Source organism: Leptosomus discolor, chromosome 15, assembly GCF_034619465.1.
Source record: "Leptosomus discolor isolate bLepDis1 chromosome 15, bLepDis1.hap2, whole genome shotgun sequence".
Lineage (NCBI taxonomy): Eukaryota > Metazoa > Chordata > Aves > Leptosomiformes > Leptosomidae > Leptosomus > Leptosomus discolor.
This window is the reverse complement of record NC_141405.1, coordinates 2,718,840-2,742,903: the sequence shown is the minus strand read 5'-3', so window position 1 is coordinate 2,742,903 and position 24,064 is coordinate 2,718,840. Positions and strand designations below refer to the sequence as shown.

Genomic DNA, 24,064 nt, shown 5'->3' with positions numbered 1-24,064 from the left:
GAGGAATTCTTTCCCAAAGCCAGTTCTCACAGAAGGTCGTTTTAATCCAAGACTTGGCTAGAGCCCTACAAAAATCCTGTTTCCTTCCATGTGCCCAGAGCCACTGGGTACTGCAGTGCCCTGCTCTGCAGGGGGGGACAAAAGGGGACCCTCACGCAGACCCACAACTCACCTCCCTGCTTCACCCCACGGAGCAAAGGGGATGGCAGCCTCCATCCCCCTCCTCCGTGGCCAACCTCCAGCCTGGAGCCAACACCACAGTCCCGCTCCCAGAAACCAGACTCGGGGAAGGAGCAGCCTGAGGAATTATTTGCTCACAGACAAAGCCACGTTGCTCTTCTTCCCGTGCGGTGGCCCGGCACGGCCGCGTGAGACCCGGGCGCTCGGCACCGGCAGGCCACGTGCTGCGCGTTGCAGCAGGGGGTCGCGGCCGGGTCCTTGGAGTAATCCGCAACCGAGGTGTTGTCCGTTGCGATGTCCTCCAGAGCTTGGGCGTAAGCCTTGCTGATGGCAGGGAGCACCGCCTGATACTCGCTGGATGCCACGTCCACAGGCTCCTGCTCCTGGATATCGCGAGCCAGATTGAAAACGAGGGGTGGCTGGTGATGCTCAGCTGGGCCAGTGCTCCCATCGCAAGCCATTGCCCCTCCTAGGGAGGAAATGAGAGAAAAACACTGGAGTCCCAGGCTGCCCAGGGATCACCTCTGTATTCCTCACCCGCCTGTGACGGCCCAGTCCCACCACGTCCCAGCTTTGGGAGCCCGGGTCCCACTGCTTGGCCACAAGCGCTTCTGAAGCCAACAACCAAGCCCGTTGCACAGACACAAGGCGGCACATGCTTACTCCTCACTGGGTTTGCTCTTGCTTCAATTAACCTGGGTTGGTTTTTACCTCTATCTGCAGGGAACCAAGAATTCCAGCAGGTTTTTTCCCCAGACTTTACGATCTGTGAAAGGGACCCAATACCTGTAGTGTAAAACGCCTTGTACTGAGCCAGCCGTAGTGCCTCTATCTCGCCGTCCTTCCCAGCTGCCCCGCTGTTGGGGTGGAGCAGAACCTGAAAGAAGAACAGAAAAGTGCCCAAAACCTGCTCTGTGAGACCCGCTCCCTCCCCAGAAGAGACCATGTCCCACCCGTGCAGACATTTAGAGACACCATTTAGCCCCTGGACTCTGAGTCTTCCTTGCTGAAGGGTGGGGTGACAGCAACAGGGCACCGGGAAACTCCAGCATCTCTCTTGTGTCTTCCTGGCCCTGAACGCAGGACCCCCCCCGAAATTTACCTCACCAGACCAATGCTACTGCAAGAAAGAGATCATGGAGGTGTGGGGGGCTTCCAGCAGAGCAAGGCAGACTATTTCAGAGCTGGGACGGTCCCAGGTGCTCTGTGTCACCCACCGCTGCCCCATGCCGACAAGACACCCATCAGACACCCATCGCCCTCGGTGCTCACAGCTCAGCTCGTGGCAGGGACTTCTAAGGGAGCCGAATCGTTGCCTGGGGCCAGCAGCAAGCCACAAGCTGAGGGTGAGCTCATGCGACGCAGAGCTGCAAGGGTAGGTGAGGTGCTGGAACATCACTCCTGGTCCATCTCCGCCGCTGACTCACCCCGCTGTGCGAGTGCTCCCTTCCCTAACAACAGCCCTCCCGGCACCGGGAATGGGGGTGAGAAGGAGGGGAAGGGTGGGTCAAATCTCTCCCTTTCGGTATTTAGGACACTTGATCCGCACAGGACGACTGCTTTGGCACACGGGAGCGAGGAGACAAGTGAGCTGGACGGTTCGGCGGGCTCCTCTGTCAGATAATATCTGCTGCGGAGCCAATGGCTTCATCGAGGGATGAGTCACCCGAGGTTTCCTCCCTGGGAATTGAGTTTAAAAGTGATTCAAGAAATTTCCACTGTGCTAAAAATTAGAAACATCTGCTGAAGTTGTAGGCAGCTGCGGTGCCAAGTTTAGTAACAGCGTTCGCAGCTGAGCAGTGGTGATGCCTTAGCAGGTGCCCGGCGCGGGGCCCTGCCCCGGCACACAGCACCCTGCCCGGTCGATGGAGAGGTCGATCCTGTGCTGCCTGGTCCGGATGCGGCCGCCGCCTCGGGGGGCCAGTTGGTAACTCATCCAAGAAATGCCCAGATTCCAGGTGGGGGGTGATTTCCAAATGGTCTCAGTTTCCTTTATTGCCCTCCATTGCAAGGTAAATCTAACAAAAATCATATGCCTTCTGGCATTTGGTTTAAAAATTGTGGTTTTGGGGAAAAAATTAAGGGCGTACAGTGGAAGAGGTGGTGCGGTGTAAGCCTGCTGCAAGGAGGAAATCCCTGCTGCAGAGTGCCCTTATGCTGACCCTCCTCGGTCAGAATAAAACAGCTCCAAAGCAGAAATCAGCAAATATTCAAGGCCCCGTGAAGCCAAGGTACCAGGCACTGAACCAATTCATCCGCTTCCAGCCCTAAAGCTTCGCCTGCACCTTTAGCAGCAGAGTTGGGGTGCTGCCATCTCGGTGAAAAGGCACTCAGACCTCCCTTGCTACCAGCCAGCGAGTTCCTAAATCTGCCTTATAAAACCCCGTGCTAAGGAGATTTGTTATAATTTACTGCATAATTAAGGAGTTTGTTTTGATTGAGCCCTTTCAAGAAACATTCACAGGTCTGCAACCCTTCTACTGACCTTTGACTTTGTTATTTTAATTTAAAAATAAAAAATAAAAGAAAGAAAAGGGGGGGGAAAAAGCCTTTTCTCCCCAGAAAACCCGTTGTCTGAACAGGGCGCTCGGGGATGTTTGCACAAGCGAGCAAGCCCGCGGGAAGCAGTCACACCCCCCCCTCTGCCATTCAGCGAAGGGAAAGAGCTCCTTTGGCTGACACTCGTACCCTTGATGCATCGTGTGGGATGTGTTTATTTTTACTGCAAACAGCCTTCGCTCAAAACAGGACCTTGGCGTCGCCCCAGCCCTGTCACAGGTTGTGCCGGTGCCGAGCGCGGGCCGGGACGCCCAGCGAGGTTACCCCGGGCAGCCCGTGCTGGGAGCCAGGGTCGCCCGAGGGACCCCAGTTAGGAGAGCGGCTGGCGGCTGGGCGAGCAAAGGAACCGCTTTCGGGAGGATTTGTGTCAAGGAAAACCCTGCGACATGGAGGGGAGGTGGCTACTCGCCAGCGGGAGATGAAAGGCAGAGCGCCAAGAGGGGAGGGACCGGGGACACGCGCTTGCTCCCCACCACCCCGCGGGGCTGGAGCAGCTGGGTGCTGTGTGTCCCCCCCACCAAGGTCACCCCGACCCGCGGCAGCGTGGGCAGCGGGGTCGCATCCCCCCGGGGATGCCCACCTTGCTCCTGCTGCTGGGATGGGCAGGGACCACCTGGCTGTGTGCCCTGGCTCCCAGCGCCGCAGGGGTTAATTCACCCCGGATTGCAGCACAACCCCCCCCCCAAAAAAAAAAAACCTCTGGGCTGGGGTGATGCTGGGGAAGGCCGGGGGGCTGATGGTGCCCCGCAGCTCAGGACTTTATTCCTTGGGCTGAAACATGCAGGAGCGGCTGGTGCTGCTCCACTGTGCCCTGACACCCAGCAAACCATTGCTCCCAGCAAACCATCGCTCCCAGCAAACCATCGCTCCCAGCAAACCACCGGTCCCAGCAAACCACTGGTCCCCCCGCTCCCGGCGCCACGCGCGCAGGAGCAGAGGGTTAATCGCGAGGAGCACAGCGGAGCGCGCTGGCTGCATCCCATCCGCTTCCCCGCTTTATCTCACGGTTCAGCAGCGGGTTCCATAAATACGAAGCAAATACCAAAACCCTGATGGACGCAGAAAGCAAATCCAAGATCCCCGCTGGGAGCTGGCTCGTGGTGCTCGCAGGAGGGGGGACTTTAAAAGCAAAATCAGGCTTTATCTGCGGGACTGCCATTAAAGCCACTTTTTTTCTTTTCTTTTTTTTTCTTTTGGTTCTGCACAAATCTTGTGCAACTCTGAGAAAAACGCATCGCCATACTGCTTGTTCTGCTAACTGCGTTCTTCAGGCTTAAAGGAGCTGTCAGCAGCTCCTATTGTATGGGCAGAGAGCTGCAGGGCACAGGGCGGGCTGCCCCACTTGAACATCAGTAGCGGGCACGTTCTCCAGCCAAGGAGAAGGAGGGCTTCGTCCAGAGGTCTCGATCAGGCAACACAGCAGATGCCACTAGGTCTGAGCCCCTGGGGTCTTTTCCTTCCCACACGGATGTACCTTTTGCAATGGGAAAGAGCCACGCCGTGCTGGGCACCGCGGGGCTGCCGTGCGGGCAGGCAAGCCCAAGCATCCCCCCGGACAGTGTCCCCCAGCCCAGCAGGCACAGCCCCGCCGGCACGCAGGAAGGCACGCCGAGCTGCCTGCATAAGCATTTCCACCTATAATCCCAGATTTATGAACAAAGAGTAAAACAACTCTCCATTGATCCAAAAGCCCTTTTTACCCCCGTACCCTGAGGCCAGCCTTGGTACAGACCCGGCCGTCTCCAGCTCTCCTCCTCCTCTGGGCCAGCGGGATGATGCTCCCATGGGTCTGCACATCACCCGCTCTGAGCCTTTCCACCCCCCATTTACCTGTTTTAGCCCAGAGGCGGTGGGACCTGCTGCCAGGAGGGGGATGTCACCGGGAGGGGGGGTGGCCCTGCCTTACCTTGTGCCCCACATCCGACCACCCAAAGAGAACTGGGGACACGTCCAAGCCGTCGAAGCGCCTGTTCGGGGGAAGCGCCGCCCCAGCCAGGGCCACCAGCGTAGGGAAGATGTCCAGGGTGCTGGGGAAAGAAGTGGGTTTCATCAGAGCAAGGAGCGAAGCACCCCGGAGGGTCCTCCCCAACCCCACCTGCACTCCGCAGCCCCTCACCTGGGGGAGGGCACTCGGTGCCCTGGTGGCAGGGGAGTGCCTTGGAGGGGGGGGGCAGCCACTTCCCAGCGCCCATCCCAACAGCTGAGCTCTGCAGAAAAGGTTAAAACCGGCTTCAAGCAGCGACTCGGCCCCGGCAAGCCCTCGCTTCGCCCAACTCCCACGCCGGCTGCTCGCCAGGAGCTGCGGGTTCAGCCAGGATCTGTCGGTCCCGCGCCCGGCAAATCCCGCACCCGCAGGGCAGGGGCACGGCGAGGAGCAGGGCAGCCCCCTCCCAGCCTCCTGCCCCATTCCCCACCACCACCACCACCCCCCCAGGGACACACGGGGAGGGCAGCAGGTCACCCCGCCGGAGAAAGTGCTAGCACAGGGACTTTTTACGCCAATGACAGCAGATCCCGTCGCCCCAGGAAAATGTGGTCTCGCTTTTGCATGGCGCAGCACGAGCCGCCGCAGCCAGAATGGAAAATGAGAGCGGTGCTATTTTGTGCACTCCCACCAAAACGCCCGTCAGCATTTCCACCGTAAGCCTCTTGGGTTTTTCAGGGGCCTCAGCCACAAAAGAGCACTCAGGGCTCATCCTTGGTCACTTCCCGGGGCGGAGGGATGCAGGGAAGGAGCGGGTGACCCGGTGTCCCTCCGGCTATGGGGATGCAGAGAGGGAGAGTCTCTGCTTTCCCGCCTGCTACCTGTGGCCCCAGAGCTCGGCCACAGCGATTCCCCACCCGTCGGTGCATCCCCGTGGTGTGGAGGGGCTGTGGGTCAAGCAAAGCCAGTGCTGGGGTGGGACAGGGATCACCCGACCCTGCCACCAGCCCTCGTACAGCCCGGGCACGGGCTTCCCCCTCCACCGGCCACGTTGCCCAGCGGCATCCAGGCTTGGCTCCAGTGGGACGGGGACAGCCCACTCGCAGCCCCCACATCTGACCCTCACCCCCAACACCGCACTCCTGCGAGGCACAAGTGTGTCCCCCCCCATCCCCCCCCCACCCCCGAGCGGATCCCTCCCTCTCGCAGACAGGGATGTGGGGTGACCCCGCACCTCGACAAGGAGCCACCCGTACTGGGGGTGTCTCACGGCCCCGGGGGACAGCGGGATGTCAGTGTGGCCAAGTGACACATCGCAGCGCTGCTGTCCTCGGGGCCGAGGCCGTGGCACGGGAGCTGACGAGCCGGCAGAGCGGCCGGTGCGGAGTGGCCGATGGGGACTCAGCCCCCATCCCTTCGGCTGCAAAACCCTCCCGACGGCAGCTCAGGGTGGGGGGAGAAACCCCGAGGGCTGAGTTGGGGCAAGGAAATTGCTGGGGGAGGTGAAAACACCAGGTCCTCCAACCAGGGGGGTACCCAGGGCGCTGCCACCATCCTGCCACCCCGGCTCTGCCACCATGCTGCTCCCGCCTGGCGTGCGACGGCGGCTGCGTGAGCAGAGAGAGAAAAGAGCCCCGGGCTTCAAGGCCCCCGGTTCTCCCATTCAACGAGTTTTAATTTAGCTGCTAAGAGACGGAGAGAACAAATAAGAACAAACACTGCTCAGAGGCAGCCCCGGTACGGCACGCTCGTGGAGACGGCCCCAGCGGCCAGGCGAGCCGGGAGGTGCCGAAAAAATTTCTGGCTCCCGGCTGCACCCATGGCAAGGCACATCCCTGCAGGCACCTCGCTGAGGTCAGCCCAGGTCCACCCAAAATAGCAGCGTGGGGCAGGCGTCGGTCAGCACGCTCCTGGTCCCACGGGTGCTCCGCACCCTCAGGGTCCAGCCCCCAGTGCGGTGCAGGCAGACGGTCGCACCAAGCAGCCCCGACTCAGCAGACGGGACCACTGGAAACAGCCACCGCGGTGGGAGGATGACAAGATTGAGGGCAGGGGTGGTCGAAGATCCCCCCGGCCGTGGGCAGTTGTAACGCGTAGAAAAAGGCATGGGAAAATAGGATTTTGGTCAAAGCTGGCATTAAAGCAAGGCCCCGCCAGCAGGCGCATCCTGGAAGCCGCGCTCGCAGGGAAAGGGGAAGCCACCCTGCCAACCCCCCCGCCCTGGCCGAGAGAGATTTAATAAATAAAAGTCACTCCAGCGTCCTGCTGCGGCCCCGACCACCGAGGGAAAAGGGCCTGGCAGCGCCCAGGGACGGGCAGCTCCCTGCCTGCTGCCCGAGGGGCAGAGCTGCCCCAGGGCACCGCGCTGGCAATGGGCATCCCGGGCACGACGGCGGCAGGGCGCGATGACGCAGTGCAGGCAGCTGCAGGCAGCTGCAGGCAGCCGAACCAGCTCTCCCCACACCCCAGCCGGCTTGCCCAACCTGTCCAGCCCCACGCCGCCAGCACAGCCAACGCGGTGCAATTTGCTTCTTCACCGCCCCACTGATCTACGTCTTCCAGTGCCCTACTTTGGATTGGGACAGGGAAGGGCAGAAGCCCAGTGGGTGGTTCCGACAATTAAATATGATTAAGAAAAGCCATCGAGGCAGTTTTCTGCAGAAACCAGCGTGCAGGTGCAGGTCTGCGGCGATGTATCAGCATTTCTCTGCTGGCTTCAGCTTCCCTGACCCCCGGGCACGCTCACCCTCGCTCACCCCTCCGCTCCCTGTGAGGACGGGAAGCCGAGGGACCCAGGGGGAGGAAAGGTGCAGGCTCTTCTCCCCAGCGGGATGGCAAAGGCTGGCAGCACTTTTATAACCTCAGGGGCAGAAGGAGGCTCACACAGGCAGTTAACGCCTGCTCTCGCTCAGCCCCTGCCCTTCCCCAGGGATCCCACCAGGCAGAGGTCCCTACTCGTGTGCAGAGGTTTCCCAGCCACATCTGCACACAGATTTCATCCCCTCCCCAGCTTCCTGGTCTTCCCCAGCAACTGGGGGGACGTCTTCAACCCCTCTATTTCATGAGGGCAGCAAGGAGCCAATGCAGCACATGCTTGTCCTTCGAGGGATGTCCCAAGCGGTGACTCTGGGTGCAGAGAGAAGCCACCTGCCCCGAGGCACTGCAAGCAGTGAGCAGCCCATGCCTTCTGCATCCCGCTGCATCCCGCTGCATCCCTCCCCATCCCTTGCCCAAAGGCTCAGGCTGTGGCTGGGACCACTGCGGTGACACCTTCCTGAGCGTGAGCCATCGCTCGTGTCCCCCCAGGCTGGCTCTGTGCTGCCTCCCAGACGGGGTTGTGTCTTTCCGATGCCAGGGCATCACCCTGGGCTAGCTGGGCATCACCCTGCACCAGCCTGGCACGGCCCCGGGACAATGCTGGGCTGTGCTGTGGAGGACACCGGGCGTGCTGCGACTCCTGAGGAGGTGCAGAGCTGCTCTCCAAGCACCCAGCGTGCAGCGCAGCCCCTGCTGCCACCGGCTTTCTAGATTTCCAGCTGTCCAACCTGCTGGACTGGAGCTGGGAAATGCAGGAGATAAGGTCTTCAAGGAGATAAACGGAATGCCTGGGCTTGGCTTGGCGGCAGGGCTGGAGGCGAGGAGCCTGGTGGGACAGGGGGGATGGGGACGGGCACTGATCCTGCACCGCGCTGCGCCAGCTGCCTGAGCAGGCACAGGTTGGCAGCTCTGTCCCATGTCCCAGTGGCCGGTCCATCACCCAGCTGGGGAGGGGAAGAGTCTGGAGGTCAAACCCAAGGGGTGCTGCGGGCGCCCCATCCCCTCCACCAGCCGTCAGTGGCGCAGCTCATGCCTTGAACCTTCCCCAGTTTGCAAAAATCCAGCTCCCAGCGCTGCCCTCAGGCCACGTAAGGAGTAAATGGCTCCAGTTTATCTCGTGGGCCTTAGGAACAGCCAACCTCCCTGGGGCCCACCAGTCAGGACACGCTTACAGCAGCTGGGACGCTCTTCCCCAGTGCCCAGAAACCCCCCGCCCGGCCTCACCACCCCACCATCGTGTGCTTCAAGGGGCAAAAAGGGACGGGGCATCCCACCATGCTGCCCCCAGCCCAGGCTGTGCCCCCCCCCCCCAGCATTTGCTGCAAAGGAGAGCTGTAAAGAGGGGTGCGATTGCTGCAAGGGAGAGCTGCACGTGTGGCATGGAGAGGTGCAATTGCTGCACGCAGAGCTGCAGCCCTGCAAGGAGAGGTGCAATTCCTGCAGGCAAAGGTGCAACATTGCTGCAGTAAGGAGCCCTCCATGCCACCCGCCGCAGCACAGCAGCCCTTCCTCTCCGCCGTCACCAGAAGTTGCAAAAGTCGGTCGGCCGCATCCTGCGCCGATGACAAGGGCCATCTCTCCGGCCAGCCCTTCCCACAACCGCACCCTCCTCCACATAAAGCCATTCACAAGCCACAAAGCTCAAGCTCACTTCTTGGTGGGGAGAGAGAACATCGTCATCTTTTAATTATCGGGACGCACTCAGCCACCGCGGCCAGGAGGCACACGGAGCCCGGCGGCTGCCAACGCCAATCCACCGGCCTCACAAAAAGCCCTTTCAGCTCCTCGTTGCTGAAGCATTAAGTCTTACGGGCTTGGGAGAGGACAAAAATACAGAGTCTGGCACAGGGCAGGCAATAACCAGCACGGGCAGCTGCCGCTGCCAAAATCCAGCTCACCCCCTGGGTCCCAGCGCAAGGACGGTGGGTCCTTCCAAAGGGGGGCAAAGGGGCTGCCCCGCTCCCCGATGCAATTCCTACCTGAGCAGAGCGCGGCTCGTCCGCTTGGCAGGGATGCGGCCGGGCCAGTACGCCAGCGCCGGCACCCGGTGCCCTCCTTCCCAGGTCGTTTGCTTTGCCGAGCTCCCACCTGCAAGAGAAAAAAAGGGCAGCGCTCAGCATCCCACTGCCCAGGAGCTCTGCATCGATGGGAAAACCTCCTGACCCTGGAGTTTCTCTGGCAAAGGAACTACTTAGAGGCAGAGATGGAATAAATGACCCCAAAGGAGGAGAGGGATCTGGGTCAGGGGAGTGAGAAGAGTTACAGGAGTTTTTGAAAGAAAGAGGGAAAGGGAAAGAAAAGGGGCTCAGTTTGGCATGGCTTTGTTTTTCTCCTCTGCTCCTGCGAGTGATGAGAAATGCAGCCAGCCGCCAGAGCCGCTGCATTTCCACCCGCTTTTGATATCAGGTGAGAATACGGAGCAGGTGGGAAACGTGGGAATTTACACCAGAGTCTGCAGACAGCCCAGTGCAGGTGGGCTGCTGCCCTGCCTGTGCTAGAGCACTGACAGCCCCCCCCAGCCTGCTGGAAATTAGAAATACCATCCTGCTGATAAGCCTGCTGTCGGCTAATTAACCTGCTCAGTTGTTTCCCCGACACCACCCAAAACGCCCCTGCTCTGCCCTTGGGTTTGAGATGCACAGCACAGGTCCCTTCCTCCACCTGGGCTGCTGAGCGCTGAAATGGGGGTGCTGAGCAATGAAACCGGGGTGCTGGGCACTGAAATGGGAGTATTGAGCATCGAAACGGGTGGTAGGGTGTTAGAGAACCTCTGCTTTGGCTGTAGCCCAAAGGCCTCCAGGCAGCTGGGGGGGGGGGGGCAGGGAAGGGGCTGGGAATGGGGCAAACAGAAAATCCCAACCCGATTCACCGAGCAAACTTCCCAGGAGCAGCCTTTGTCCACCCGCCTTTCAGCGTGCACATGGCAACGCCGCTCGCCCAAAGCCATTTCCTCCGGGCAGAGCCAAGAGAGAGGCGACGTCCCCGCGGTGGCACAGCCACCCCGCGCTCCTCCGTGTCCCTGCGCCGCTCCCCATCCCAGCCCGGCCCCTCCAGGAGTCACCACCTGATCCCACGGGCATCTGGGCTGATCCTGCGCTCCCAAGTGATGCTGCCAGACCCACGCAGCCAGAGCGGAGGAGGACACGTACGGTGCGGATGCCACGGCGCTGGCGGCACAAGGAATAAATATTCCAGGGAAAAGGTTTCTGACCCCGCTGCCTGTCCTGCCGGCGTGGGCCAGGCACATTCCCAATCTCTCCCACACCCCATCCAAACTTTTGGTGGTTTCCCCTGTGATGAACATCTCTTTGGGGCCTGGCGGTGGGACACAGATGACACCGGGGTCTCTTGTGGCTGTTGGAAACGTAACAGCGCTTCCAACACGCGTCACACGTGAGGAAGGTGCCTCCCCTGCCTTCAGACGCCCTGGGAAATTACAGCAATTATAGCAATTAATATCAGTCCCCCTCTCTGCACGTATACTAAATAACTCATCTTCCTGGTAAGGCAGCTGCGTTTCAAAGGCTTTTCCATGCATGGTCGGGGGGTCTCCAGAGGGACATCGGGTGGGTATTTCCCTCCAGCCACCCAAGTATCTCTGGAACACCCCAAAGCCAAGCAGGGATTTTCCTCCGGAGCAGGGATGATGCAGCCCTGCTGCTGTGGAGACCACGGAGGCCACGGCTTTCCAGGAAAGTTGAACTGCGCATTCCTGCGCCGGGATGAAACCCTGATCACCCTCCTGCCACGCACAGGAGGTCCTCAGGACAGGGACACCAGGTCCGGAGCCTCCCAAACCCGCCTCAAAACTCACCCAGCATCACATCCCCAAAACGCGCATCTCCACCCCAGCACCCCCCCTTGCTGGGATTTTGGCCTCGAGGTGGCAGATGGCTTTTTGGGGTGGGCTGGGGGTTGCTGGAAGCTCCCCAGAAGGAGAAGCGGGGGTGGCACACACAGATGTGTCGCCCTCTCCAAGTGAGGACCGACCCCAGTGACCACCCAAAATCAATGGAAAACATCCCTGGAATTTGGGTTGGAGCCCAAAAGGAAACGCCAAGCTATGCAAAATGTATAGCGTGGGGAGCAGCCCATCCTCCCCTGCCCTCCTGCTCCTCAAAGGGCTTCTCCCGGCCAGGAGGGGAGATGACACCCCCAGGACACGGCTGAGCATCCCCGCACCCAGCACCCACGCCAGCGGGTGTTCGCAGCATCAGACCAGCCAGCAGCAGACAGTGACACCGGGCTGGCTTTCAAAATATCCAGCCAAGGGATTTCAGAAGTCATCCTTCCCGGTCGGTATTTACAGCCAGCTCCTAGAGCCCCGCCAGCCCGACCTCCTCCTCAGCCTCCCACGACAGCGAGGGCTCGGGGTGTTTCCGTAGGGCAGCGAGAGGCTGGAAAGGGGCCGTGTTTTCCTAGCTTTGTTCCTGAACGCCGGACTGCCTGTACCATCTGCTCCTGCTTGTGACCGTTGGTTGCTCAAGAGCAACCCAGGTCGTCAGCAGGGTTTGTTTACAAAAAAAAAAAAAAACTATAAATTAAGGTTACGATTTTAACCCGGGGCCAGCTGAAGGAAGGGCTCTGGGAACGGGAAAGCGAGCCAGCCCGGCAGCAGTGTCTGCCCAGGGAAGCGGCCACGGTGGCATCGCCTGGGTGTCAGGAAGCGGAGGAGGAAAGGGGTGCTGCTGCCCGTGGCCCCTCCTCCACTGCTCCCTCCCCGCTGACCCCGAGCGAAGAGGGGAACCGAGCCCGGCGCGCGTTTACACTGCGTAAGACAAGCAGAAGTGGGAAACGCCTGACTCATGCATGCTTCTGGCCGCTCCGGCCGAAATAAACCCACCAAGCAGATGGTTTGGCCGGAAAAGGAGGAAAGGCAGGGGGAAAAAAAAAAAAAAAAAGGCAAAAAATTCCCCAAACGGTGGAGAGAAAGAAAAGCAAAGTCCCACAGCGCTGGGAGGGCGGCTGGGCACTGTCCTCCGGGTGGGATGGGACTGGGGGCTGTGAGAGCCTGCCGGAGTCGATGGTGCTGGGACTTGGGCTGTGAGAGCATCCCCTCTCCGAAATCAGCAGCCACTCGCCTAAAACCCCACGGTGGCAGGGAGCGGGGGTGGGGGGGGACCAGCGCCCCACCCCCCCCCCCCCCCCCAGCAGCAGTTTTAGGGGAAAATCTGACTGCTTGAAAGAAAAAAAAAAATCATTCTGGGGTATCTTCAGGGTGACAGAGCCCAGGGCAGCAGCCAGCAGAAAGGCTGGGGGGTGAAATACGCCCCGTGTCCCCCTTGACGGGCAATGACGGGCTTTGTGGAGCAGCTCCCCTGCACCCTTGAGGACAGGGGGACCCCGCCACGCTGCCAGGTTACCTCGCTGCCTCTGCCAGGCCCCCACGAATGGCCCCAGGCGTCCCGCCAGCTCACACTTCTGTGCCCAGGGGCCGTTGTCACCTGCAAGAGACAGAAACATCCCCATGAGCGATGCCAGGACCAGGGGACACCTCCGCAATGGAGGGTGGGCAAGGACAAGTGACCCCTCCATCCCTCCTTCCCGTCCCCGTGATGCGTCCCCCCATCAGCAAGAGCAGTGGGTTTCTTCGTTTTCATTCCTAAAAGTTTATTTTCAAGGGCTGGGGCTGCCCGAGTCCCTGGTGAGGGGCTGGAGTGGAGCTGGGGCGTGTTGGGAGGGGGCGGCTGCCACCAGCTTCGGGCGTTAATGAGCAGCGGAGCGGTTCCTGTCGTCAGGAGCAAGACATCCTCATTAGGGAGGCTGCTCAGCGAGAGCGGATTTGGGCTTCTTAATGAATGAGGATTTGCGGTTTAATTAGGCACGGCCCTGCCGGTTGAGCCCCGTGGCCGAAAGGGGGGTGGTGGGGTGGGCACCCAGCTCAGCAGCCCCAGCAGCCCGGGACCCCCGTCCCCACGATGTGATGGCCCCGGGCAGCTCAGCCATGGGTGCCGATCACTCCCCACCTGCAGAGCAGCCGGGAGCACCGAGGGCAGGGGACAAACACGGGTCCTGCCCCCCGCCACCCCTGCACATCGCCGGGGCTGGTGCCGGTGCAGCCATCGGCGTCACCCCCGGCCACCGCAGCCAGTTTTCCTGCTGTACCTGCAAACCACAGGAGCGTGTTGCCCTTCCCGTGGCTGTCGGCGACCCGCTTTATCCGTCCCACCAGGGCATCCATCTCGCTCAGGGAGGCTCCGTAGATGCCCCTGCCCGAGGCAGGGGGTGGCGGCGGGGGGACCCCCAACGGGACGTGCATATGGGCCAGTGCCAGGTAGAGGAAGAAGGGGCGGCCGCTGGTGCTGCGCAGGGAAGAGGGGGAGCACGTTCAGCCTGGTCAGGGAAGGTGGCGGCAGGAGGTCACCTGGGCAGTGGCACTGCCAAGCCTGGTGACACAGACCGGTGGCCTTTCCTCCCCGGAGCCCTGCAGCCACTCCTGCCTCTGCCGCAGCTCCCGAGGAGGGGGAAAAAACCGCCCCGTGTGCATCAGCGGGCTGCAAACCCTCCGGGCACCCGCTCCCCTTGCAGGGGGGATGCTGGGTGCAGCGTGAGCCACTTCTCCACTGCTCCTGCTTAAACCTCTCCCCGTTGTCCACTGTCCTTCCATTTGGGAGAGGCTTGCCCCTTCCTCCATCTCCCAGTGTCCCACGGCCAGCGGCGTGCCAGCCGCCAGCCAAACACCCTGCATCAGTGCGCCCCTGGCACCCACTCACCGCCCTCCTCTCTGTCATGGGGCCCATTTTGGCCCTTCGTCCCCCTCCCCAGCAAGCGCTTGTCCCCCGCCGGTGATTTTAGCAGAGGATGAGCAGCAGCAGGACGCCCACACTGACCCCCAGCGCGGCCTCGGTGCTGCCGAGCAGCCCCGGACAGGGAGCGCAGCACGTTCACTCGCCGCACGCTGCCCCGCCGCCTCTTTGCTTTTAAATCATCAGAGGACACGTCCTGTTTTCTTGTTTACGGCTATATTTATCTCCTCCAACGAGGCCTGCTCTTCCTCAGGGACCTCCAAGGGGAAGGGTGGGATGGCGAGCGGCGAGGAGGGGCCGGATCCCAGGGACGTGCCCCAGCCCGCGCACGCGCCCAGCTCCAGTCACCCCATCGCTGCCTCCAGAAAGCTTTTGGGGCCCCACCGACGTGCGTTTCGGCACTTCCTTCCTTTCCCCGTCACCCACCTGGGGATGGAAAATGAGTAAATCCTATCCTGCTGAGAGCTGCCGCATCCTTCCCCAGCGGCGCTGGAGCCCCACGAAGGGCTGCGTCCCCCCCCAGCACCCTGACCAGCCCCTGCAAAACGCTAGAGGTCAGGGGGCGCTGATGCATCCCCTGCAAATCACTGCTGCAAAAGGCTATGAAGCACCTTTCCCCTTGGGATGCCAGAGAAAATGGAGCAGGGAAAGCTGCTTTCCCCGGCTCGCATCCCACCCGGCAGCACTGGGTGGACTTCAGCATCCAGACAGACTCATGACCACGGTGTTCAGTCGAACACCCTGCTTGTTTTTCGCATCGTCATTTCAGAACTCTCTCGAAAACCGAGCAAATATTTAATCCATAACTTAAGACAAATGTCCCTGACTTTTGCTCCCATGTTCACCACGCTCTAAGTGTCCCAGGCAGAGCCAAGTCTCACCGCCACGGATTGCTCAACCATGACACGACTGGTTAAAAAAGCACTGAGATGACAAATTCGGTGTTATTCTGTTGCCCCATAACGAATGAGTCAGGCAGAGAAAAATTGGAATAAGCCATCAAAGAGAAGGAGAGAAAAGGCAGGCACCTGCTTAATCCTGTTCTCCATGAATGCAAATAACCCCAAAATTCTATTGGGAGTTTAAAAGTTTTCCTATTAGCCCGGAGCTCACACACTTTGTTTCACAGCCTAACAGCATCCTCGCAGCCTGGAGGGATGGGGGTTTGAGCAGGAGGAGGGAGGGCTGCTGCCCCGCAGTGCCCAGTACCCTCCAGCCCTGTCACAGGCACGTGTGGCTGGGCCACACTGTGGCCGATTCTTGGTACCCAAAGCGGATAAACTATAGGTATTGTGCGCACAAAACAGCACCCAGGCTTATAATGAGCCTTTCCCCCAGCCCCTCATTCGCCCCTGTTACACAAACCTTTCCCCAAGCACGCCCAGGGGACCCCCCTACCGTGGCCCTTCCCTGGGCCTGTGTTATCCCGGGATGAAGCATGGGACAGGCTCTAACATGGCTGTCAGGCAGCACTTCCCCTCCTGGCACTGCAGGGAGGTGTTTTGCAAAGTCACAGCTCATAATCCGCCAATAATAGGGATTAAAATTACACAACCCGTCAGCAGGGCTTCGGGGTTGTTATCTTCCTCGGGGAAGAGCATGCCCAGGCTCCTCGTTTCCCTGCGTGGCAGGGGAAGGCAGAACCTGAAGCCCAGGGATCCTGGAGTGTTTTATCCTCAAAATGGAGCAAACCCCACGTACGGAGCGAGTTTAAGCAGCTCTGGGCGCGCTCCCACTGCCCACCAGTACCCCCCCACCCACAGAGGCACCTCCACCGCTCGGCAGAGCTGCCCTGCTGCCACCTTGCCCCGTGCCACTGCAAAGACGGAGGGACAGAGGACAGAGGGATGGCAGCGTTTCCTTCCTTCCCTCCCATCCCCACGAGCGGGGATCCTGCTGCACGTTACCCCCAGGAAGCGGGCACGGCCCAGCTCAAAGGTTTTGACCTTCCTTGTGAATGGTGGTTTTAAATACACACGGTCCCTTTAGAGGAGACGCACCAAAAGGCTTCCAGGGCGAGCCCTGCAGGACACCAGTGACAGCCTTGGTGGCTTCCCCCTCCTCCAACAGGCTGGGAAGCCAAGCCACGGAGACCCCCGATCTGCTCCCCAAGAACTGAGGGGCAACACCCTTCTCCCTTGGCATCACAGACTCAGAGAATCAGACTGGTGGGGGTTGAAGGGTCCCCTGGAGATCATCTAAAGCAGGTTCACCTACAGCAGGTTGCTCAGGACTGCGTCCAGGCAGGTTTTGAATACCCCCAGGGAAGGAGATATTCAAACCAATGCGACGTAGAAGACGCCGGCAGTGACCCACGAGCTCTCCCGGAGAAGGGGACGGGGGACGGCGGGTGGCACCTCACCTTGCCTGCCCGATGAACCACGCCGCTTCCTCTGCGTAGCGCGCTGCCAGGCTGCTGAGGTTGACGGGCTGTTGGATGATGGCGACGTCCTTGAAGAGAGGAAGGGCCACCTCCGTGTAACAGTCCTGCCTTGCCACCCTGCTGGGAAGAGGCCACGCTCGTCACTGGAGCGGGGACCGGTGCGGGAGCAGGCACGGAGCCTGGCTGTTCTCCTGGCTTCACAGAAAGCCACGGAGGGAGAAGAAAGGGGATGATGCCAATGTCCCCACGGCACAGGGTGCACAGGGGGCAAAAAGCAGGTGCGCAGAGCATAAGGGGAGGTGACAGCAGCAAAGGGCACCTCTCGGGGCTGGGGACGCTGGTGCAAACACCCACCTCCCAGTGCCGGCCCTCGAACCCCCCGCCCGGCCCTGTACCTGGCAGCCGTGCCGTGCCGCGGGCAGGGCGGGCAGGGCGGCAGGTTGTAGCCGGGGGTGTCCGTGCAGCCCATGTCGTGGCTGTAAGGGATCCCGAAGTAGTAGTCGAAGCCTGAGGGGCAAGCGAGGGTGTCGGTGGGGGTGAGGCGACCACGGGATGCTCAGCTCGTCCCCGCTGACGCAGCCCTTACCGCGGAAGCTGGGGTGATGGCGGCCGTGGTGTCCCAGGTGCCACTTGCCTGTGTGGAAGCCACAGAACATCATTTCAGAGGTTAACACGGCTACAGCCACCACCAGCCGTCGCCCACGAGGTGCCCGCAGCGCTGGGGGCTTTAATCTAGCAACAAAAAAGGCTACTTGTTTGGGCTGGCCACATTTCCAGAGTGCCTTTTTTTTTTTTTTTTTTCAGCAACACAGAAAAAATGCATAAGATATCTCATGTCTGTGCAAATCGACTGCTTCCAGCCTTAAAAGGCTCTTTCATGCATTTGTGTTCAGAGGAGATGACCTTCTAACCCCTCCCGAACAACCAGCTTCATCCTCTGACCTCTGGCACGTGCTTGCTCCCACTGAACGTGCCGATCCGTGTGGGAAAACTGCAAAAACGGGGCGGGGGGGAAAGGAGAACCCGGGGGCTTTTCTGACCAGCACAACGTGTGCAAGCAACAGGAGCTGCAGGTGCAAAGGGTTCGCTACCAGCTGGGGCTTGCACGGGCTGGGGGGGACCCACGGTGACAGGAGAGTGCCCAAAGCCACGGGGCCAGCAGCAGTCACCATCCTGACCAGTGCTGGTGCTGGCGTGGGATGCAGGAGGGCAGAGCTGCTGTGCACAGTCATGTTTGCTAAGGAAAACCTGGCACATTCCTCGTGAGGTGAAGCAATTAATGCAGAACTGGGGCGGGCCTGAATTTCAGGCCATATTGTATGTTTGAAAAGGCAGATTTTTAAGGCTGGGTTTGCGAAATCCAAGGGGGATGTGCAAAACCTCTCCTACGTGATCCTTTAGACTTTCCTTTAATCGACAACATTTCACCCCACTACCTGTAGTACCTCCTCCACAGGGGATGGGCATGGGCATCTTCATCCCCCCACCCCCCCATCTCCCCACCCCGGCCCCCCCCTCGGCACGGCGGGTGTTACCTATAGCCCCCGTGCTGTACCCAGCCTCCCGCAGGACCTCGGCCAGGGTGGTCTCATTCAGGGGGAGGCCACCGACCGACGTGATGGCGAAATTGTGGGTCACCCCGTTGCGCGCCCCGAGACGCCCCGTGAGCAGAGAGGCGCGGGATGGGGAGCAAGTGGACGCAGCCGAGTGGAAATCCACGAACCTAGAAAATGAAAGGGCCCTTCGCTCGCAAGCCCCTGCGTGGTCTTACACTGTCCCATCCCTCCCTGCTCCCCCGCACGCGTCCCCTTCTGCCCCAGGGATGAAGGTCTGGAGAAGGGGATGAAGCTCGCAGGTCCCAGCGGGGATGGACGGACCTGCACCCCAGGTACTGGGCTCTGGCCACCCTCCCCACGCACCCAAAACCACATCAGTGAAACCCCCTTCACCTGCTGGTCCTGGTGGGAGGGAACCAGCCTTCGCTGTGTGACAGGGTAACCAGGGATGCTTGGACAGGGCTGGGGAGGGGGGAACAGACATTATTACCTCGTCCCTTCGGCCGCCAGCTCATCCAAATGTGGGGTCTCCTTCGTCTCTGCCCAGTTGGCCCCCAGATCCCCCCAGCCCACATCATCTGCCAGGATGACGATGAAGTTGGGCTGCCCGTACGCTGCACCGGTAGCCGAGAGCCTCGCCAGCACCGCAGCAAGCACCAGCACCACCCGCGGGGAAGGGGTCCCCATGCTGCCACACGTCCCCTCCCACCCACGCCGGGGCACTGGCGGCTTCATCGTCCCCAAACTCCCTCCGCTGCGTCCCTGTGGGTGCAGTTGAGCTCTTCTACGGGCCCTCGCGGCGATGCAAATGTCCCCTCCTTAGCTGCTCCCAAGGGGCCAGGCTGGGGGTCGGGAGGTCTGGGTTTGCTCCCTTGGCTACCGACCGAGCTGCAACGTCTCCTCTGTCTTTCACACCCAGGCACAGCTGATATTCCTGAAATCGGCGCCAGCAAAGGTGTTATTCTTAGAAGTCAAAAACACCCTTTGAAGTCACTGTCACCCTATTTTTAACTCTCCTTCCTTCCTGGTAAATATCTAATTAGACACCAAACCAAAGTGGTATTTTTCCCTCCAGAAGTGCGGCTCGATCTGCAGCAGCGGCTCCTCTCCCCTGACTGCGGCCCGGGGGATGTTCGCACCCGACAAACGGCTCTCGCCCTGCAGACCGCACTCCTCAGCTCGCCGAAGCACCAGCCTCTGGGCGGACAAACAACTGCTGAGGCTCTGCCAGCGACTGTCGGTCCATCCTTCACCTTGCACAGCTACAGCATCCCCTGCGGAAGAGACACAAGATGCCATCAGGACCTGCCGGAGCCCTCCTGCACCCCAGCCCGGGGCAGAATGGCTTATCCAGACCCCGAGACTTTGCCTTTGAAGTTGGTTTTTTTGCTGCCTGGCTCACGATGGCTCAACTGGAAAGGACTGGAAACGAGCGCCCCTTTCCCGCACCCATCGCTCGGGCTGGGATGGTTTCTCGCAGTGCTGCCATCCCCAGGGAGCAGCCAAGGGCTCTCGCCCTCCCGCCCGAGTGCTGCACGGTGCACTTGGAAGGAGGGGAACGTGCGGGGCCTTGCCTTCATTTTGTAACAACTGACGAGTTTCTGAAGCTCATTTTTTAAAATATCTCACGCTGCCCCACTCTGCTCTCCGTGGGGGCAGCAACCCGGCTCCTGGCCATCGGGCACTGGGAGGGAGCTGCTCCTGGAGGCAAGAATGCAGGAATTCAGGCAAACTCAGAAGGCAATAAACCCCAGAAACACCTGGGTTTACAGGATTAAGCACATCCAGCTGCTTAGGGCAGGATTTGGCCTCCAGCGGTGGAAAGGTTCAAGGACAAACCCCCCAAAGACTGACAGCAGAGACGGAGCCGTGAAATGCAACAACTTGAGCACAAAGTTACGGCCAACGGGAGATGAAGCTGCAGAGATTTGCCAAAACCCCGCCGAGCCCTGCATGAGGAGCTCTGCGCCGGCCGTGGGGGTGGTGTGGGGACCTGTGCCCAGGTGGGGACGGCCAGGGGACCAGCGGGACCCAGCTGGGACCAGTGCTGTGGCAGATGTCCCCAGCCGGCACCAGCAACCTTGGGGGAGGAGCACGCTGTGGAGGATGCAGCTCCCATGCACACAACGCAGCCGAGAAGGACAACATCCATGAAGACAAACAGGGAGGGTGCCGAGAGAAGGGAATACTGGAAAACAGAAGAGGAGAAGGCAACAGGAGGAGGCAGGAGAGGGAATAGGATGAGCCCATCTGTAGGCCAAGAGGTTTGTCGCTGGCAAAGCAAATTATTCCGAGGTTTCGCTGTTCACATTCCTAAAAGCTTTGGGCTGTTGCTCAGATCAGCAGCTTCAGAACCGTCGCCGTAGCACTGCAGCGATCGGGGATGTGACTCCATTCATAATTCATAGCCCAGAGTGCCAATTTATAAACTTCCATCCGAGGGACTCGAAGCTCTCGGTACATTAATTAATGGGGGCGGGATGCGGTGGGTCAGTGGGCTGAGCTGCAGGAGGGGGCTGAGCTGTGGGAGAGGCTGCACAGCCCTGCCCAAACAAAGCACATGAGCCCAGCTCCCATTCTGCAGCCTAACTGCAACCCACAGCTCGCCCCTCCTGCCCTGAACTGCTGAACAGCAAGAAGAATCAAGATCAGGTATCTGGACATGTTTGATGGCAGCTAAATCACCTTTATTTTCCCATAAAAAAAATCCTCTTTGTGATTTCTTTGGAAAGCCCTTGGGGTTTCTTCGGGGATGGGTGCTTGAAAGGACCAGCCATGCTTCAGTCCAACATCCCTGTGCAGGGGCTGAGCCCAGTTGGACCAAGGAAAGCACAGACTGGAGCCACTAGCTCACAGGCACAGCATGGATTAACCCAGGCATGGCCAAGGGTGACCTCAGCCCCACCGCAGCTCTCTGGCCAGGGCTCTCCACAGGGGGATGGAGCAGATCACCCAGCACTGGAGTTGGTTTGGGGGACAAAAATAAAGGCACAAGGTTCAGCTTAGCCCCATGTAACCGTCCCAGCTGAGCCGTGCCTAAGGCGGGCGGTGCTCACCCTTTCCAGGAAGCCACACCGCACAATCCTGCCCTCCGGCACCTTCACCAGCATTCAGCCGTTCCCAGGCCCCTTCGCCAGGCTGAGCACGGTCCCAGTGCTGAGCCCCAGTCTCTCCAAGCATCCTCCATGCAGCACCGTGCCAGACCCCATCCCATCCCCGGGGGGTGGCCCGGCAACACACAACGTGCACTGGGGACCCCCCCGTCGGCACGTCCAGCCACCCAGAAAAAACAAGCAAATCCCAAGGGAGCCGAACCCCCGTTGGCCCACAAAGCTCCGTCCTTTCCATTTGCTTTGGGGAGGGACGCCAGGATGACACGGCTAACAAAAACAATCAAACCATTTTCAAAGGACACTTTCTTCTCTGTAAATTACAGGGGAAAAGTCATCCAGGGCTGAAATGAAATGTATGCATTAGAGTCAGACAAAACTTCTTCATCTCTGATGCTCAGAGGGCGTTTGAAGGAGAGGTGGAACACAGCCTGGGGAAGGTGGGACACGCCGGCACGGCTCTTGCCAGGCTCCTGCAGAACCGTCCTCGCCCACAGCAGGTCCAAACCCCAGCGGAGCACGAGGCCGTCCTTTGGCATCGACTCCAGCACGCTCTCCTCCAGGCTGCTTGGCAGAGGCGTCTCTCTGACCCTTTTCATCTCCAGTTCCTGGGTGAGCCCGGGCTGTGCCGGCTCTGCCCCCGCGGCACGCTGCGCACACCCTCCAGCAGTGCCAGGGCAGTCACAGGGAGCCTCCCTGGGACAAGCCCTGATCCTCGCTGGCTGCCACACCAGGACCTGTGGTTCAGCAGCATCCCTGCTCCCCTATCGCGTTGCTACCGCCAGAGCTGAAGGATCATCTTTTACCTATTTTTCCAAAAAACAAGTGACTCAGAAGAGATTCCCCCAGGCTGAATACGGTGGGAACAGGGTTGTTCCAGCACTTCACTTCGTGCCAAGCAGGAAACACTGCAATGGTGGTTACAGCTCGATGAGCTGCCTGGGTGGAACCAAGGCCTCCAGACAACCGGCACCGGCACCGCACTCCTCGCCGTGCGGAGCCGGGCTGCGAGCGCCAGCATCGCTTGGACTGGACGCTCTGGGCTTCACAGCACGTACCTTGTACCAGGGAAGAACGAAACACATAAAATGAAGTGCATTTTTGCAGTCCACGCGAGGCGGTTCACAGAAAGACATGGGATAAGGCAAAACCAGACAAACCAGTGTAGAAAAAGCCCCAAAGCCTCTCCAGCCAGCTCTGCTCAGGACACCCTGGGGCTGGCCCCAGGGCAGGGGAGGGGAGACGCCTCCTCAGCTCAGGGATGCCACCACCGGCTGTACCACCACCACGGAGCGGCCGCGGTCACCCGCCCAGCGCTGGGAGTATCTGTCATGTATTTATTACACATTAACCAGAAGTTTACAAATCTTGGGGTCAGCACGATCATTTTCACATTTTTCAGATTCTTTCACATTTTCACACCTGCCTAGAGAGCAAAGCAGTGGCCAGAGCCCAGAAAAACCTGCCGCCCTTTGAAGCACGCCTGGTTGGGCCAGCTGCGCTGAGCTGTCCCCCACCAGCACCCGGGGCTGGCACCCCACCCGGGGTGTCACAGCTCTGATCTCCAGCCCAAACCCACGCTGGAGGCCCTGTTCTGCCACCGAAAGCCCCAGCAGGTATCCCCAGCCCAGCTGCAAGGAGCAGGGAGATAAGGACACAGCAGGGGATGAGAAATCCAAATCAGAGCGAGCACCCACTGTTATCCCAGGACCATCCCGGGGGCTTCCAGCATCGCCCCTTGTGCCAGCCGGGGTCAGGGAAACTGAGGCAGGCAAGCAGAGAGACTGCTCAAGCTGTGTGCTGACCCTAAGGGACGCAGGATGGGGACATGCCCCCCATGGCGTGGCTCATGGCGCTGACCCTGACCCCACCGGGGGACCCCCAGCCGCCCCCGTGGAGGGGATGGATGGTGGCACATCCCATCAGGGACAGCCAGGCTTTCAGGGAAAGAGAAAAAAAAAACACGTGTTTTCTTTACAAATTAACCATGCACTGATTTTGGTTTTGATTCAAGCCCAGCAAAGGGCAGCAGGTGCCTTGTGAGGGGTTTGTCCGTGGGGCAGAGGGTGCACGAGTTCTGTGTCCGCCCCGTTAGGCCTCCTCGGTGCCGGCATGTTTACCAGCAAAGCTCCATTCCCGGTACAACTGTCCTGACAATGCTCTGAACAGAGTCAAGACTTTATTCCAGGAAAAGGTTTTCTACTGGAATAGTTTATACTAGTTCCCCTAACAGAATAAGCAGCACCGACAAAAACATACTTCTGCAGATTTACTAGGATTTCTGCCAGCTCCTGAGACAGGAGAATGTTTTTCACCCATCTAACTGCTAGGTCTTTCAGAGAAAACATTACACATGCCGAGCAGGGCTGGGCGAACCCCAGCAGAATAAATGAACTGGAAGTCCCTGACCCATCCGGCGGCAGAAAGCAGGGGCCCGCGCTCCCTTTCTGTTTGCAGCCCGCCCTGTTTTCCAGCTCCCGGCTGATTTATGCCCACTGGCGGGACGCTCGCTCTCCTTCGCTATAGTTTATGAAGTCCTCCAACACCGGCCACACACCCGGGCTGGGAGCGCTGCAGAAGGCCCTGGGCAGATGGAGAAGCACATCCTGGGGCAAACCCCTGCCAGGCATGGGATGAACCAGCGTTGGATGTCCTGGCAAGACATGGCCAAGCACTCTCCGAGAGGCTGCAGCAGGGGAAATCCCCCTAAAGTTGGCAAACATGGGGGGAAACAGGTTTTACAGCAGAGCTGGGAAGCCCTGGGACAGAGAGGCTGCAGCCCCCTGGCG

At 60.0% G+C, this 24,064-nt stretch overlaps 1 protein-coding gene across 1 annotated transcript; it reads right to left on the bottom strand.

The window, feature by feature from the left end:
• Window positions 1–314: 314 nt before the first annotated feature.
• On the bottom strand, window positions 315–18,852 carry ARSG (arylsulfatase G). The gene is made up of 11 exons (XM_086473645.1): window positions 18,656–18,852; window positions 18,145–18,332; window positions 17,196–17,243; window positions 17,005–17,116; window positions 16,589–16,726; window positions 13,586–13,782; window positions 12,844–12,924; window positions 9,460–9,568; window positions 4,646–4,766; window positions 967–1,057; window positions 315–649 (listed from the first exon to the last, which is right to left on the bottom strand). Exons 1-11 carry the CDS (start codon window positions 18,850–18,852, stop codon window positions 315–317), a joined length of 1,617 nt encoding a protein of 538 aa, XP_086329771.1.
• Between the last annotated feature and the right edge of the window lie 5,212 nt (window positions 18,853–24,064).

What these genes read in the sequence shown, in the direction of transcription:
- ARSG (XM_086473645.1), bottom strand. Translation starts at nt 18,852, where the DNA reads ATGGGGACCCCTTCCCCGCGGGTGGTGCTGGTGCTTGCTGCGGTGCTG. An exon ending in CTGGCGGCCGAAGGGACGAG is followed by an intron (nt 18,333 to 18,655) that starts GTAATAATGTCT and finishes TTCATTTTCTAG; the next exon opens with GTTCGTGGATTTCCACTCGG. An exon ending in TGGTTCATCGGGCAGGCAAG is followed by an intron (nt 13,783 to 16,588) that starts GTGAGGTGCCAC and finishes TTCCCTGCGCAG; the next exon opens with CACCAGCGGCCGCCCCTTCT.